This window comes from Parambassis ranga, chromosome 16 (assembly GCF_900634625.1).
Source record: "Parambassis ranga chromosome 16, fParRan2.1, whole genome shotgun sequence".
NCBI lineage: Eukaryota > Metazoa > Chordata > Actinopteri > Ambassidae > Parambassis > Parambassis ranga.
This window is the reverse complement of record NC_041036.1, coordinates 12,948,172-12,961,492: the sequence shown is the minus strand read 5'-3', so window position 1 is coordinate 12,961,492 and position 13,321 is coordinate 12,948,172. Positions and strand designations below refer to the sequence as shown.

The following is a 13,321-nucleotide window of genomic DNA, read 5'->3' as shown; positions in this document are numbered from 1 at the left end:
TGTGTGGGCTAAACCTTTGTCAGGTTGAACATTAGGCATTAGGTTTGTAATGGACAGCCACAGACCAGGAGAGGAGACTGAGAGTCAATCTGTAAACAATCTGCAGCTTCTACAAAACAGTTCATTTTAAGTCTCTGCTGCCCTCTGCTGGTTAATGCATCCTTCTATACAGGGAGGACTTTTCACCTTGGCCAATATATTCGGCTGTACTTGTTCAAAGATGGAGAAGATAGTCTGATAAAACACAAACATTTACTGTTTTAAGTGTTCTGGGCTTTTGCAGATGATCTATGATACGTCAAGTCCTAACATGCCAAGGTGCACCTTTGGAACTTAAAAACTAATAATGCATTAAACTCAATATTTTGGCTAATCTTTGACCTATCCATGACAGATATAAAAATAATGCCTCAGCCACCTAACTTTTGTTTTGTGGAAAATAACTCATTTTTTGTGTTTTCTTCATAAAAAAATTACTGTGACATCAAGTAATCAAACTGGCATTTAAAGGGTTAAATTCCTCAAAATGATTTAATGTTTGGTAGTTTTGAGCAGGGCTGAAGTTGTTTAACATATTTATGCAGAAAAAAGTAAGAAAAAATATTAATCTGTTAATTTTTTATAGCAGTTTTCTGGAAGTGGACTTTTTTGTCCCCTAATGACACAAAAGGGTAGTAAATTAAAGTGACGCCTGAGGGTTAAGTATGACAATTGCCATGATTCCCAGTTTTGTTTTTATTTGCATCCTGCAGTGATTCTTCTCACCTGTGTGTTGACCTTAGTGTTTTTAAGTCTTGTGCTCTCCTTTGTCAGTTTGTCCTGGCTTGTTCAGTGTCTCCAGTGTCTCCAGCATGCACTTTGTCCCTTTTTTATTTTATTTTTAATTTTTAATACTTTAATAATCCCAGATGAGAAATTGCTTAAGGCTGCTGTGCAGTGTCATACGTCATGTGCCTTGCCCAAGGACACACACAACAATGACTAGAGAGGAGTTGGGATCGAACCACCAACCTTCCGGGTATTGGACAACGCTGCTCTATCACTGCGCCACTGCTGCTCCTCATTTTTATTTATTTATTATTATTATTTTTAATTTTTTTATTTAACTTTGAACTTTTGTTTAATACTTTGTTAGTTTAGTTAGAGACGTCATATATGTATGACGTCATATACGCATGATTTGACATGTCATACATATATATGATATATGTATATGACACGTCAAATCCATGCGTAATTCAAAAATAGTTTGAAACATTTTTGTGGTGATTTCTTCTTCATAATAATACTAATTGCTCTTGTATCATATTGTTTCAAGCCTTTTTGTCACCTTTGCCACCAGACATAATTTATACATATTGTGCTTCTGTGGATTGAGCGATACAGCTAAATGTGTAGCACCCAAAAAATGATCCCAAAGTATTTTTCCAAGATTTAGTGGAAAATTAAGATCATTAAATTACTTATGGTAGATTTGACAAAGTGAACTCAAATACACTGTTAAAAAAAATAAAAGAAATGTTCCAGTTGAAATTTTTCATTCATTACATAGTGGAATACATTGAGAACAAAATAAAAAAAAGATCAATGTAAATCTAAATTATTAACCCATGGAGGTCTGGTCAAACTCAAAATTCTCTGGACACTGTGCTGACAGACACAGCAAACCTTCTTGCCACAGCTCTCATTGATGTGCCATCCTGGATGAGCTGCACTACCTGAGCAACTTGTGTGGGTTGTATGCTGAGAGCACTGACAAAATGCAAAAGTGATCGAACATCAAGCAGAAAGGATGAGAGCTGAGAAATGGTCTGTGGTCAGCACCTGCAGAACCTCTCCTTTATAGGGCTTGTCTTGATAACGGCCTCTCATTTCCACCTGTTGTCTGTTCTATTAGCACAACAGCAGCTGAAACTGATTCACAATCAGTGTTGATCCTAACTGGACAGGCTGATTTCACAGAAGTGTGACTGACTTGGAGTTACATTGTGTTCCCTTTATTTTTTTGAGCAGTGTAACACCAACATTCTAATTCTGCTGCTGTTATTTTCACTAATTCGCAAATCAATATTATCTAAAAACTGATCAATATTTATCCCTGGGCCAGTTTTTAAAGTGTAGAAGTGGGTTTAATGAACCATGTGTTACACTAATGTGCAACAAACACTTGAAACATGACAGAAATCCACAAAACCCACAGAAAGCCAGACACACAGAGTTACAGACACATCATTTCATGTTTAAATGCAAAACATCCACTCGTTGTTGCTATTCAGGTTTTCATTTAAGTAATTTAATACTTCGATTGTGTTGCTATGGTAACCGTAATGAGATTTAAGTATTTTATAAGCGATTTTCGAACGGGGGTCCAATGGAAAGTTTTTGAAATAGTTTTTTCTCAAATCTTTATTGAACGGTTTAACGTATACAGAACATACAATGACTAGGAATACATATGATCCTAGGAAATGGGGGGGGGGGGGACTACAATATAAAATGTCAATATATAAAAATAAATAGAATTCATTAAGCAAATATACAGATATTCAATAGTCAAGAAAATAAGCATCTGTAAAAGAAAAAAAGAAATAAAATAAAATAAATACATTTTAAATGAGATGGCATGGGGGGGGGGAAAGTCGAGTAAATATTATTCAATAGAGAGTTTTTGAAGGCATTACAGTTGCCACGTCTGTGACATCACGGCATTGACTATAGACCACGCCCCGCTTTGTTACTGTGGCAACCAATGGAATTGATGAGCGTAGTAAAGCTGAGGGTCACTCGGTTAGCTGGCGAAGGTTAGCTGGATTGCTATTCTGAAACGAGAACTTGTGCTGCCCGCTGTTGTAGGGAAATGTAACACAGAGGGGAGCTGGCAGGACTTCACCACAGCGGAGTAAAAGCTCAGGTATGTCACATCCTTAGAGCTCCTATACAAGTTTCCCTGCCCGATATATTAGCCCTCATTAGCTCGGTAAGGTAACATCAGAGCCAACATTTCAAAGTGAGGTGTTACATCGATGCTCATCGATCACGTCTGTGTCGTCTTCGTGTGCTAACATGACTGATAAAACATCGGTATTATCGGTGCACGCCACATTCACGTGAGGATCTCAAGACATAAAAAAGTGCGTAGTTGCGTGTATCATACTTTACATTGTAATGACTGATAGCACTCAAGCTACTCAGCGTACATGTGGAAAGCAGGGCACTAGCGTACAGAGGAGTGCTCCCATGGCTTGCAGCGATAAAATATGAACCTATAACCAAGTGAGTCAAAACTGGAGAGAGTTAACTGTTGTCACATGGTGTGTAGGTGCACAAGGTGGCTAAGCAGAGCTGATCTGCTTGCTTCACCCTCTGACTTGTGCTATCCCTGTGGTGTTGTAATAGTGGTTCATTTCGTAATTTGGCTTTTGTTAATGACTGATGTCAGTTGTGAGGTGACGATAACGGTTAGAGGTGAAATCAGGACTTTAACAGGTAGTTGTATATTGTGTCATCTGATCTCTGATTCTAATGGCACAAGTTACATATTGGCTTTTATTTTTTGGGGGGCACTATATTGGCACTGTATTTCCTAAGCCAAGAGAATTTTTGTTTTCCTATCATGGGAACCAGCTGCACTAGAACATTTTTACACATGGGAACTGTTTAGTATTGGACCCTTGCCACCATTCGTACAAAATAAGATGTACTATATTAATCTATTGGTATATGTAGAAGGATTCAAGATAATAGAGAGAGGCCATGTTCAAAGCTTCATCTTGTGCTGTTTTATGACTAACTTAATATCTCTCTGGTTTCTGTTTTTCTGCAGATTGTTGTGTGACAAACATGATTCTTCTTTGCCAAGGAATTTTTTTAAACATCACGTGCCTTAAATACACTTAGGTGCTCAAACACTTCTACTGACCTAGACCTGTTCCTGCCCAATCCAGAGGCACACGCACTACAGCAAACATATTCCCAGGCCTGTTCGCATGTTTCTTTCAGCCTGTCACAAGCCTCGTCTGCTCCTCCCCTCTATACGCCCTTGAAGCTGTGCAGATTTCTGCTTTTCCTACACGCACGCATTTGTCTACATGATGACCATCATTTTGTGAATAGGTACTTCTTATTTTGCTCATTTGTCCAAATAACTTTGGGACTTTTCATGCAGTGCATGATCAAGATGAAAACTGTGGACATTATATATTCTATTAGGTTATTATAACGTACTGGAGTTGCGCTGGTGGCAATAAGTCATACTGATATATGCCAACAAACAAATGGTTCCCCTGAAGTCAGACCATGCTGAGATGGGGAGTGGAGCACCGGAAAGAGATGCTTCTGGCCTCTCAGAGAAGAGAAAACCCAAGGATGAAGCAGAAGACAGTGACAGTGAGAAGGAGCTGGAGGCGGAGGGCAGAGGAGTGCGAATCCCTCTTCATCGCTGGGTAATGCACGGAGCAGTGATGTTTGGACGGGAGTTTTGCTACGCCATGGAAACAGCCCTAGTGACACCAGTCTTGCTGCAGATAGGTAAGGAGATGCATTGACACCTAATCTCATCTCAGCACTTGGACATGAACTTTTTTAGGTATGGAGTGCAAACATTAGCAGTGTCATCCACGGTTTCATTTGAGCCCCTGGAAGCACATATATTAGAGAAAATTTACACTGTCCAGTTTCCAAATTGACTCTGATTGCATTAAGGATTTGGATTGCATTAAGTAGCACTACCATCCAGAAATGGCTGCATCAGCCTGCACTTGTAGCAGCATTGGCATAATAGCTGTAACACATAGAATTTGTCATCACACCACTTTGATTGCCCTGGTTTCAACCCTGTGTCACCTAACCCCATGCAGTAACCAATGGTGTGCTATACAGTTACATGTCAAGGTTGCCACCATAGCAGAAATGAAACAAAGGCATTTTTCCGTGGCTAGGTATGACAGGAATGTCTAACACAGCACATTTATGTCTCACTGTTTTCCTCCCTGTTCACAATATTGTTAGAAAATGTTCTAACTGGATTACTTATGACAGGAGGGGCAGAGTGTAACTATATTCAGCCATTTTGCAGCACAAACCTGCCTTATGAACATGTGATGCTATTAATCAAGTGCACTCAGGAGAGTTCTGTTTTAAACAAACAGCAGTTATGTTTACCAGACTCTTACTCACCAGCCAAAGCAAATATGCTTTTTCTCCCTAATTGGACATGTGCCAATAAACAGGAAACTACACCTAGAAAATCAGTTTCACAAGGAAAACGGTTCCTGTGAGAACAACCAAACCAGCCAACAGCTTTTTAAATTACAAATTAGAGTAATGTACTGTGAAAGTTGGCCTGCCACACAGAGAGACTGAAGAGGAGTGTTTCCCAGTGTAAGTGCACACTGAAGTGTAGTGCTGTGTCACAGCAACCAGAGGTAGTTTTGCCACTTTCCTTCCTGGTTTGTGCACTGTTGTGTGTGTGTGTGTGTCCCTGAAATGTTCTTTTCACTACTGAAAGAGGAAGACCAGTAGCAAAGCACTGGTATACAAACGCTGACGTGTGCTATGCTTTCATAAACAATGGAACATGTGAAAACTCTGGCCCTTTTCTCTTTGCTCATACTATTCTGACATGCTTCTGCATGACAAGGGTGACATATTCAACTGAGCCTGGTTGATGATAATTTAAGACTGAATCCACTGTGTGACTTTTCTAGGTCTTCCTGAGCAATACTACAGTTTGACCTGGTTCCTTAGTCCTGTCCTGGGTCTCCTCTTCACACCTGTGATTGGGTCAGCCAGTGACCGCTGCACTCTGCGATGGGGCCGCAGAAGACCATTCATTCTGGCTCTTTGTGTTGGTGTGCTGTTAGGAGTGGCGCTGTTTTTAAATGGGTCATTAATAGGTTAGTAGAAGGTCTTTAAAGAATGAACCACATATAAGTTATTATGTGTGCATGACAGTAATTACATCTGTGTACATGTTTTTCCTACTTTTCTAGGCCTTTCTGTTGGGGACAGTCCCAACAGTCAAACCATTGGCATCATTCTTACTGTATTAGGTGTGGTGGTGCTGGACTTCTCTGCTGATGCCTCCGAGGGACCAATCAGAGCTTACCTTCTTGATGTTGCTGACACTGAGGAGCAGGATATGGCACTAAATATTCATGCCTTCTCTGCTGGTAGGACACAGCAGCCACTCATGTTGAAATAATCAGCTCTAAATTATACCAACAAAATGTAGACAAACTGTTTCTGAGATTGTGATTTTCCTTTTGTTTCCCTTGCATTTGTTTGATCATGTGTCTCTGTTTGTGTCCGTCTGTGACGGTATTATTGTGGAGGGACTCTTTCCAAATATTTTGTTGAGTGTGTAAAAATGAATAATACCCTCATACCTGTCTCTCTAGGGCTCGGTGGCGCAGTGGGATACATGTTAGGAGGCCTCGACTGGACTGGCACTGCTCTTGGCCAAGCATTTAAATCACAGGAACAGGTCCTCTTCCTGTTTGCAGGCGTCATCTTCATTACCTCAGTCACACTGCACATGTTCAGCATCCCTGAGCAGCCTTTCACTTCATCCAGCCACCTAAAGGACACAGGGAGTGCAGAGTCGACCAGCCAGTGTTCTTTCAGGCCAGTTGGCCACACACCGCTTATACTAGATGTAATTTTAGAGGAAGATGCTCCACCTTCATCACGAGAGGGCAAAGAATCGGACACTGAGGAGGGAGAAATGGACTTCCTTGCTGTGGAGCGAGTGCGGAGTAAAAGCGATTCAGTCTTAGCCATGCCAGATGCTACTATTGAGCTGGATCCTGACCTTGATCCAGAGGCACAGATTTTCTTGCCAGAGTTACATTGGTTACCAGAAACGCATACAGACTTAGAAGTTGCTTTCCAGCCAAGTGGGACATCACCACCACCTCCTCCTGTTTTCTCTGAATATAAGGACCCTATAAATGGTTATCCCTCTTATCTTCAGATCAGCTCTGGTTCTGGAGACATACCTCTGAGAAGGGTAATTACTCTTTACAGAACAGAAGACAGAGATTTTTATTTCCAGTTCCCATTTGGGTCTGTAATATGTACCTCTGTGTATCTCTCCTGTCACAGCAGTTGAAGGCTGTTAATGGTGTTAATGCCGGTGTGCACTCCTCAGTCAAAGACCACACCAAACCAGGGATCCGCACTTCCAATGCTTCGATTTCATCTCGGCCACACCCACACCTCTTCTACAGACAGGTACAATTTCATTTTTAAAAACTGCATATTGTAGTTTTATATTTGTGAATCACACCATAGTTTATTTTTGTTTAAATGTGAATTTGCTGATGTTGGTCTTTTTTTTCCCTCTGCAGCCCTCCTTTACGTTTTCATATTACGGTCGAGTCGGATCACAACGTTATCGCTTACGTCGTACAGGGCCAATCACCACTTCCCGCAGTTTGAATGATCTCAGCGACATCAAGCAGCATGCGCACAGGCGACAGCTGCAGCTCTCGGCTAGCAGTCTGTCATCCGAGGCCTCCAGCAGTGAAGGAGAACCAGACCAGGGAACAACTGTGCGACTGCTCTGGCTGTCCATGTTGAAAGTAATGTTTTTGTTTCCTATTTTACTGCAATATAAGATTATTATTTGGAATTCTTTCTTTATAACTACCTGTTTTCATTTTTATTTCACTACAAATTAGATGCCACGGCAGCTCTGGAGATTATGTGTGTGTCACCTCGTCACATGGTTCTCTATTATAGCTGAAGCTGTGTTTTATACTGATTTCATGGGGCAAGTCATTTTCAATGGAGACCCCACGGTATGAACCCACACACACACACACACAAACACACAAACTAACTGACATTACTGGCATTTTGTGTATCATGGAGATAACACAGAGGTAGCAAGTTACACAGTGTAATTCATTAATATAGACACTAAAGTGACAGCATGTCAAGTGTTTTTATGTAATATTACAGCAGCATTATTCTCTTTCTTTAGGCACCAGCCAATTCTACGCAGTTGCAAAATTACCACAAAGGGGTACAGATGGGCTGCTGGGGACTGGTGGTGTATGCTGCTACGGCTGCTCTCTGCTCAGGTAGAACACACACACTAGTTTGATTTCATAATTTAGATAAGGCTGCAGTGTTTGGCCATCTGTTTAATCAAAATTCCACTACACATACAACTTAGATTTTTTTTTTGAAGCTCACCTTTAAGTAAACTTTAGTGTTAAAAACCTAATAAAAAATACTGTAATAAACTCACGTTCCTTTTTCCAAACTTCTTGACAGAAATGTCTCATCTAACTGATTTCTCTCCACACAGCCATCCTTCAGAAGTATCTGGATAATTTTGATCTGAGTATTAAGATCATCTACATCGTCGGAACTCTGGCATTCTCAATAGGTAAGTTATATAAAAAGGCTTATGCTGCTGCAGAGCAGTACTTACACTCAACAAAAATATAAACGCAACACTTTTGTTTTTGCTCCCATGTTTCATGAGATGGACTTGAAGATCTAAACTTCATTCCAGATACACAATATTACCATTCCTCTCAAACATTGTTCACAAATCTGTCTAAATGTGTGATAGTGAGCACTTCTGCTTTGCTGAGATAATCCATCCCACCTCACAGGTGTGCCACATCAAGATGCTGATCTGACATCATGATTAGTGCACAGGTGTACCTCAAACTGCCCACAATAAAAGGCCACCCTGAAATGTGCAGTTTTGTCTCACAGCAAAATGCCACAGATGCCACAAGCATTGAGGGAGCGTGCAATTGGCATGCTGACAGCAGGAATGTCAACCAGATCTGTTGCTCGTGCATTGAATGTTCATTTCTCCACCATAAGCCGTCTCCAAAGGCGTTTCAGAGAATATGGCAGTACATCCAACCGGCCTCACAACCGCAGACCACAAGTAACCACACCAGCCCAGGACCTCCACATCCAGCAGGTTCACCTCCGAGATCGTCTGAGACCAGCCACTCAGACAGCTGCTGAAACAATTGGTTTGCATAACCAAACAATTTCTGCACAAACTGTCAGAAACCGTCTCAGGGAAGCTCAACTGCATGCTCGTCGTCCTCATCGGGGTCTTAACCTGACTCCAGATCGTCGCCGTAACAGACTTGAGTGGGCAAATGCTCACATTCGATGGCGTCTAGCACGTTGGAGAGGTGTTCTCTTCACGGATGAATCTCGGTTTACATTGTTCAGGGCAGATGGCAGACAGCGTGTGTGGCGTCGTGTGGGTGAGCGCTTTGCTGATGTCAATGTTGTGGATCGAGTGGCCCATGGTGGTGGTGGGGTCATGGTATGGGCAGGCATCTGTTATGGACGAAGAGCACAGGTGCATTTTATTGATGGCATTTTGAATGCACAGAGATACCGTGATGAGATCCTGAGGCCCATTGTTGTGCCATACATCCATGAACATCACCTCATGTTTCAGCAAGATAATGCACGGCCCCATGTTGCAAGTATCTGTACACAATTCTTGGAAGCTGAAAATGTCCCAGTTCTTGCATGGCCAGCATACTCACCGGACATGTCACCCATTGAACATGTTTGGGATGTGCTTGACCGGCGTATACGACAGCGTGCACCAGTTCCCACTAATATCCAGCAACTTCGCACAGCCATTGAAGAGGAGTGGACCAACATTCCACAGGCCACAATAGACAATCTGATAAACTCTATGCGAAGAAGATGTGTTGCACTGCATGAGGCAAATGGTGGTCACACCAGATACTGACTGGTTCTGAGTCCCCAGACCGCCAATAAAGCAGAAACAAAATGCACATTTCAGGGTGGCCTTTTATTGTGGGCAGTTTAAGGTACACCTGTGCACTAATCATGATGTCAGATCAGCATCTTGATGTGGCACACCTGTGAGGTGGGATGGATTATCTCAGCAAAGCAGAAGTGCTCACTATCACACATTTAGACAGATTTGTGAACAATGTTTGAGAGGAATGGTAATATTGTGTATCTGGAATGAAGTTTAGATCTTCAAGTCCATCTCATGAAACATGGGAGCAAAAACAAAAGTGTTGCGTTTATATTTTTGTTGAGTGTATATTTACACAGAATTACTGATGGCTTGTTTTCTCTCTTATCATAGGAACTGCAGTCATGGCAATCTTCCCTAATGTTTATGTTGCCATGGTGATGATCAGTAGCATGGGCATCATCTCCATGAGTATCTCCTACTGTCCCTATGCATTACTCGGACAGTACCATGAAATCAAGGAGGTAGAGTCACTCATATATATCATAATACACACATACAAACAAGATTTCAGGTATTATTTTGGTTTGGTCTTAGGGAGCTTTTGAGTTTAGACAAATGTGAACACAGAAGTCTTAAGCCTTAGTTGAATGAAGGTCTGAGCATGAAAAGATACTTTATTGATCCCGAGGGAAATACCATTGATTAAAAAAAAAATGCTGCCAGTTGCATTCAACTGTCCTCTTCTGTTGCTTTCATAGTACATCAACCACAGCCCAGCAAACACTCGAAGAGGTTTTGGTATTGACTGCGCCATCTTATCCTGTCAGGTGAGTATTCATCTTTTCCACTTCCTTGAGCCAAACTAAAATGTCTTGTGGAATCCACTGTGGGCTTTAATAAATTGATGATGGCAGTTTAAAAGCAAAGGTGTCATTATTTGATGAAAATGTACCCATTTATATTTCCCAGGTCTACATCAGCCAGATTTTGGTTGCATCTGCCCTTGGGTCTGTGGTGGATGCAGTTGGCAGTGTGCGTGTCATTCCCATGGTGGCCTCTGGGGGCTCCTTCTTGGGCTTTCTTACAGCCTGTTTCCTTGTTGTATATCCTGATCTGGAGCCTAGCAGCTCAGAGCAGGAGCAGGGTTCAGTAGACTTACCTAAAGAGGAAGAGCAAAATGGAGAACTGAAGACTGTTGAGCAGAGACCAGCTCTGCTGGAACTCTCAAACACAGAGAATTTGAAGAAGACAGAGAATCACTCTGTTGCCTAAATATTAACATTAACAATAAAAGCCACAGCGTGTGAGAGGATTATATCAAATTTGTGTCTCTGAAGGAACCAAGATGGAAAAAAAAAACATGCACATGCACAATGTTAAAATCCCTTTTACTGAAATGTGGGTGGGATCAGTTTTTTAACAGATTGTCTTCTGGGAGTGGAGAACTAACCTGAAGAACGATTTGGGTGCCTCTGCTTGTTATGTAGCTACCTCATTTCTGATTTAAATAAATGTTTAGCTGGTCAGATGTTTAGATATTTAAATGTAAGCTATTAAAACACAAAAAGCTTTTGATCATTGTTGAAAGTAAGTAGTGAAACAAACATGATCTTTATAGCAAAAACAAATGGGAAGCACACAGAGCTCTGTCTCACTTGTGCATTGTACTTTCACAGTGATATACTGTGTGACATTTTACTTCAGGAAAGCTGCTCGACTGACAATCATAATGCTGTTAAAGTGTTACTTTGTGTGTATCTGCAAGCTGAATACAGAGCTAAATATTTCTTGATGGTATGTACTGACATATTTCAGAGTCTGGTTAAAGCAGCAGATAGATTTTATTGCAGGGAGTTTACACGTTATATGGCTGATTTTCAGTAAAGTGATCCAAGTTTCTGTTTGTCCTTTGTATTGACCTTTGCCTGGTTGTATTTATAGTTTAGTGTGCCTTTGTGGTCGATTGGCAGCTGTAAATCTTTGTCCTGTTGTACAGAAGGGATGAGTCAAAAGAAGAATTTAACTTTAGTTCAGGATCACCAACATGAGAGAACAAAAGTCGGAAGAAGTTTTCATTGAGAAGTATTTATGGCAGCTCGAGACTGTTTGGTATACTGCTTATTGAATAGTAGCAAGGACCACATCTATGCAAGGCCAGCAGAACACCCATGCAGACTCCTTGGATTGGGGTGTTGTGACCAAATGAATCTTTAAAAAGACACAGGACCTTCTCTGTCTGCTTTTGTTCCTAGATAGATAATGTATTAATCTAAAGGGATATTCAAAGATGCTGAATTTAAAATGTGATGCCTTTAACGAAACATTGTGAAAATGTTGCACAGGTTCCTTGTTTCACTGTATGTAAGGTTCTTATTGAGTGATTGAGGGTTAGCCTTGCATCATAAATGCATAATTTAGAGGCCTGTTTATGAGTAATTGGTCAATGCCAACTATCTTTGTTGGGACCTTGTATTATATGCCAATGCTTTACTTACACAACCTGATTTACAAACACTATGAAGGGGCCCTCCTCATTCTCTGTTAGTTAGATATGAAAGGAAATTGTTGAGAGAATTGTATTATTAATAACTGCCTGTGTTGCACAGGGTGTATGTGTGTCGTTTTTAAAGCACATTTTGACCAAATTAAGAGTGTTTTGTTTTGTTGGCGTTAAGAGATCACGATGAAAGCATTATGTTTTTCACCCATTATAAGGTACTGATGCAGAGTAATTTTATTTGCTTAACTACAAACAAAATCAAACTCTTCTACTCTTCAAACACATCAACATTTTCCAAATAGAAACCTGTACAGAGATTTTTTTGCTGTTTCTGGGAAGGAATGTTTCTATTGCTTTACTTCAGATTAATGAACAAGTTAATGGTTTATGGGTGTTGTTGACCTTGAAGTGGGGGAATATAGTCCATATTTATTAAACTACTGTGCTGAATAAGAATTTCTTGTATCAGGTGCCAGCTGTGAAATGCTCCTGACTTAAAATTTAGGATGACATTCCTCCTCCAAAAATTAACCAGTTGATACTTGGTGTGTTCTTTAAGAGTGATTTTTAGTTTTTTTGTGCTGCTGTACAGATTTTTTTTGTAACAGATAATTTTGTACAATTTACTTGAAAGAAAATAATGCACCTTCAGACGATTCTGTGTTTTTTGAAGATCACATTTCTCACAAAGTTATTGGCTCATTTTTGTCTTTTGTTAAATGTTAAAGTTATTAACTGAACCTGCCACAGAACCTGCCCAAAAGTTCAAATGTACAATCTTAGCAACGACTGTCTGTCTTAGACAGCATGTCCAAGACAGATGCTGGTTGATTTAACAAAGTAACTCCTTAATACCATGAAAATAATCCCTTTCCAAACATAACATTTTGCCTTAGGGAAGACCTTTTGGATTTTCCACGTCTCTTATAAAAACATCCAAGTGCATGATGAACTCAACCATCGCCCTCTTCAGGTCAGACTGGCACATTACAACAAGGTCAAACTTCCCTTTTTTCTCCAAAGAATAGAAAATCTACGAACTTCCAGGGTGATAAATGTCTCTGCTGAGTCTAGATTTATAATCGGAA

At 40.6% G+C, this 13,321-nt stretch overlaps 1 protein-coding gene across 2 annotated transcripts; it reads left to right on the top strand.

Annotated features, from left to right (window-relative positions):
• Nucleotides 1–2,760: 2,760 nt before the first annotated feature.
• LOC114449076 (solute carrier family 45 member 4-like) lies at nucleotides 2,761–12,791 on the top strand. 2 transcript variants are annotated; one of them, XM_028426428.1, is made up of 13 exons: nucleotides 2,761–2,911; nucleotides 3,824–4,527; nucleotides 5,706–5,894; nucleotides 5,991–6,170; nucleotides 6,399–7,009; nucleotides 7,108–7,233; nucleotides 7,350–7,583; nucleotides 7,683–7,802; nucleotides 7,988–8,087; nucleotides 8,318–8,398; nucleotides 10,124–10,254; nucleotides 10,492–10,560; nucleotides 10,703–12,791. In XM_028426428.1, exons 2-13 carry the CDS (start codon nucleotides 4,275–4,277, stop codon nucleotides 11,003–11,005), a joined length of 2,397 nt encoding a protein of 798 aa, XP_028282229.1. In that variant the 5' UTR covers nucleotides 2,761–2,911; nucleotides 3,824–4,274; the 3' UTR covers nucleotides 11,006–12,791. The 2 variants fall into 2 exon arrangements, with proteins under 2 accessions (XP_028282229.1, XP_028282228.1); XM_028426427.1 differs by having other exon boundaries at nucleotides 7,105–7,233.
• Nucleotides 12,792–13,321: the final 530 nt, after the last annotated feature.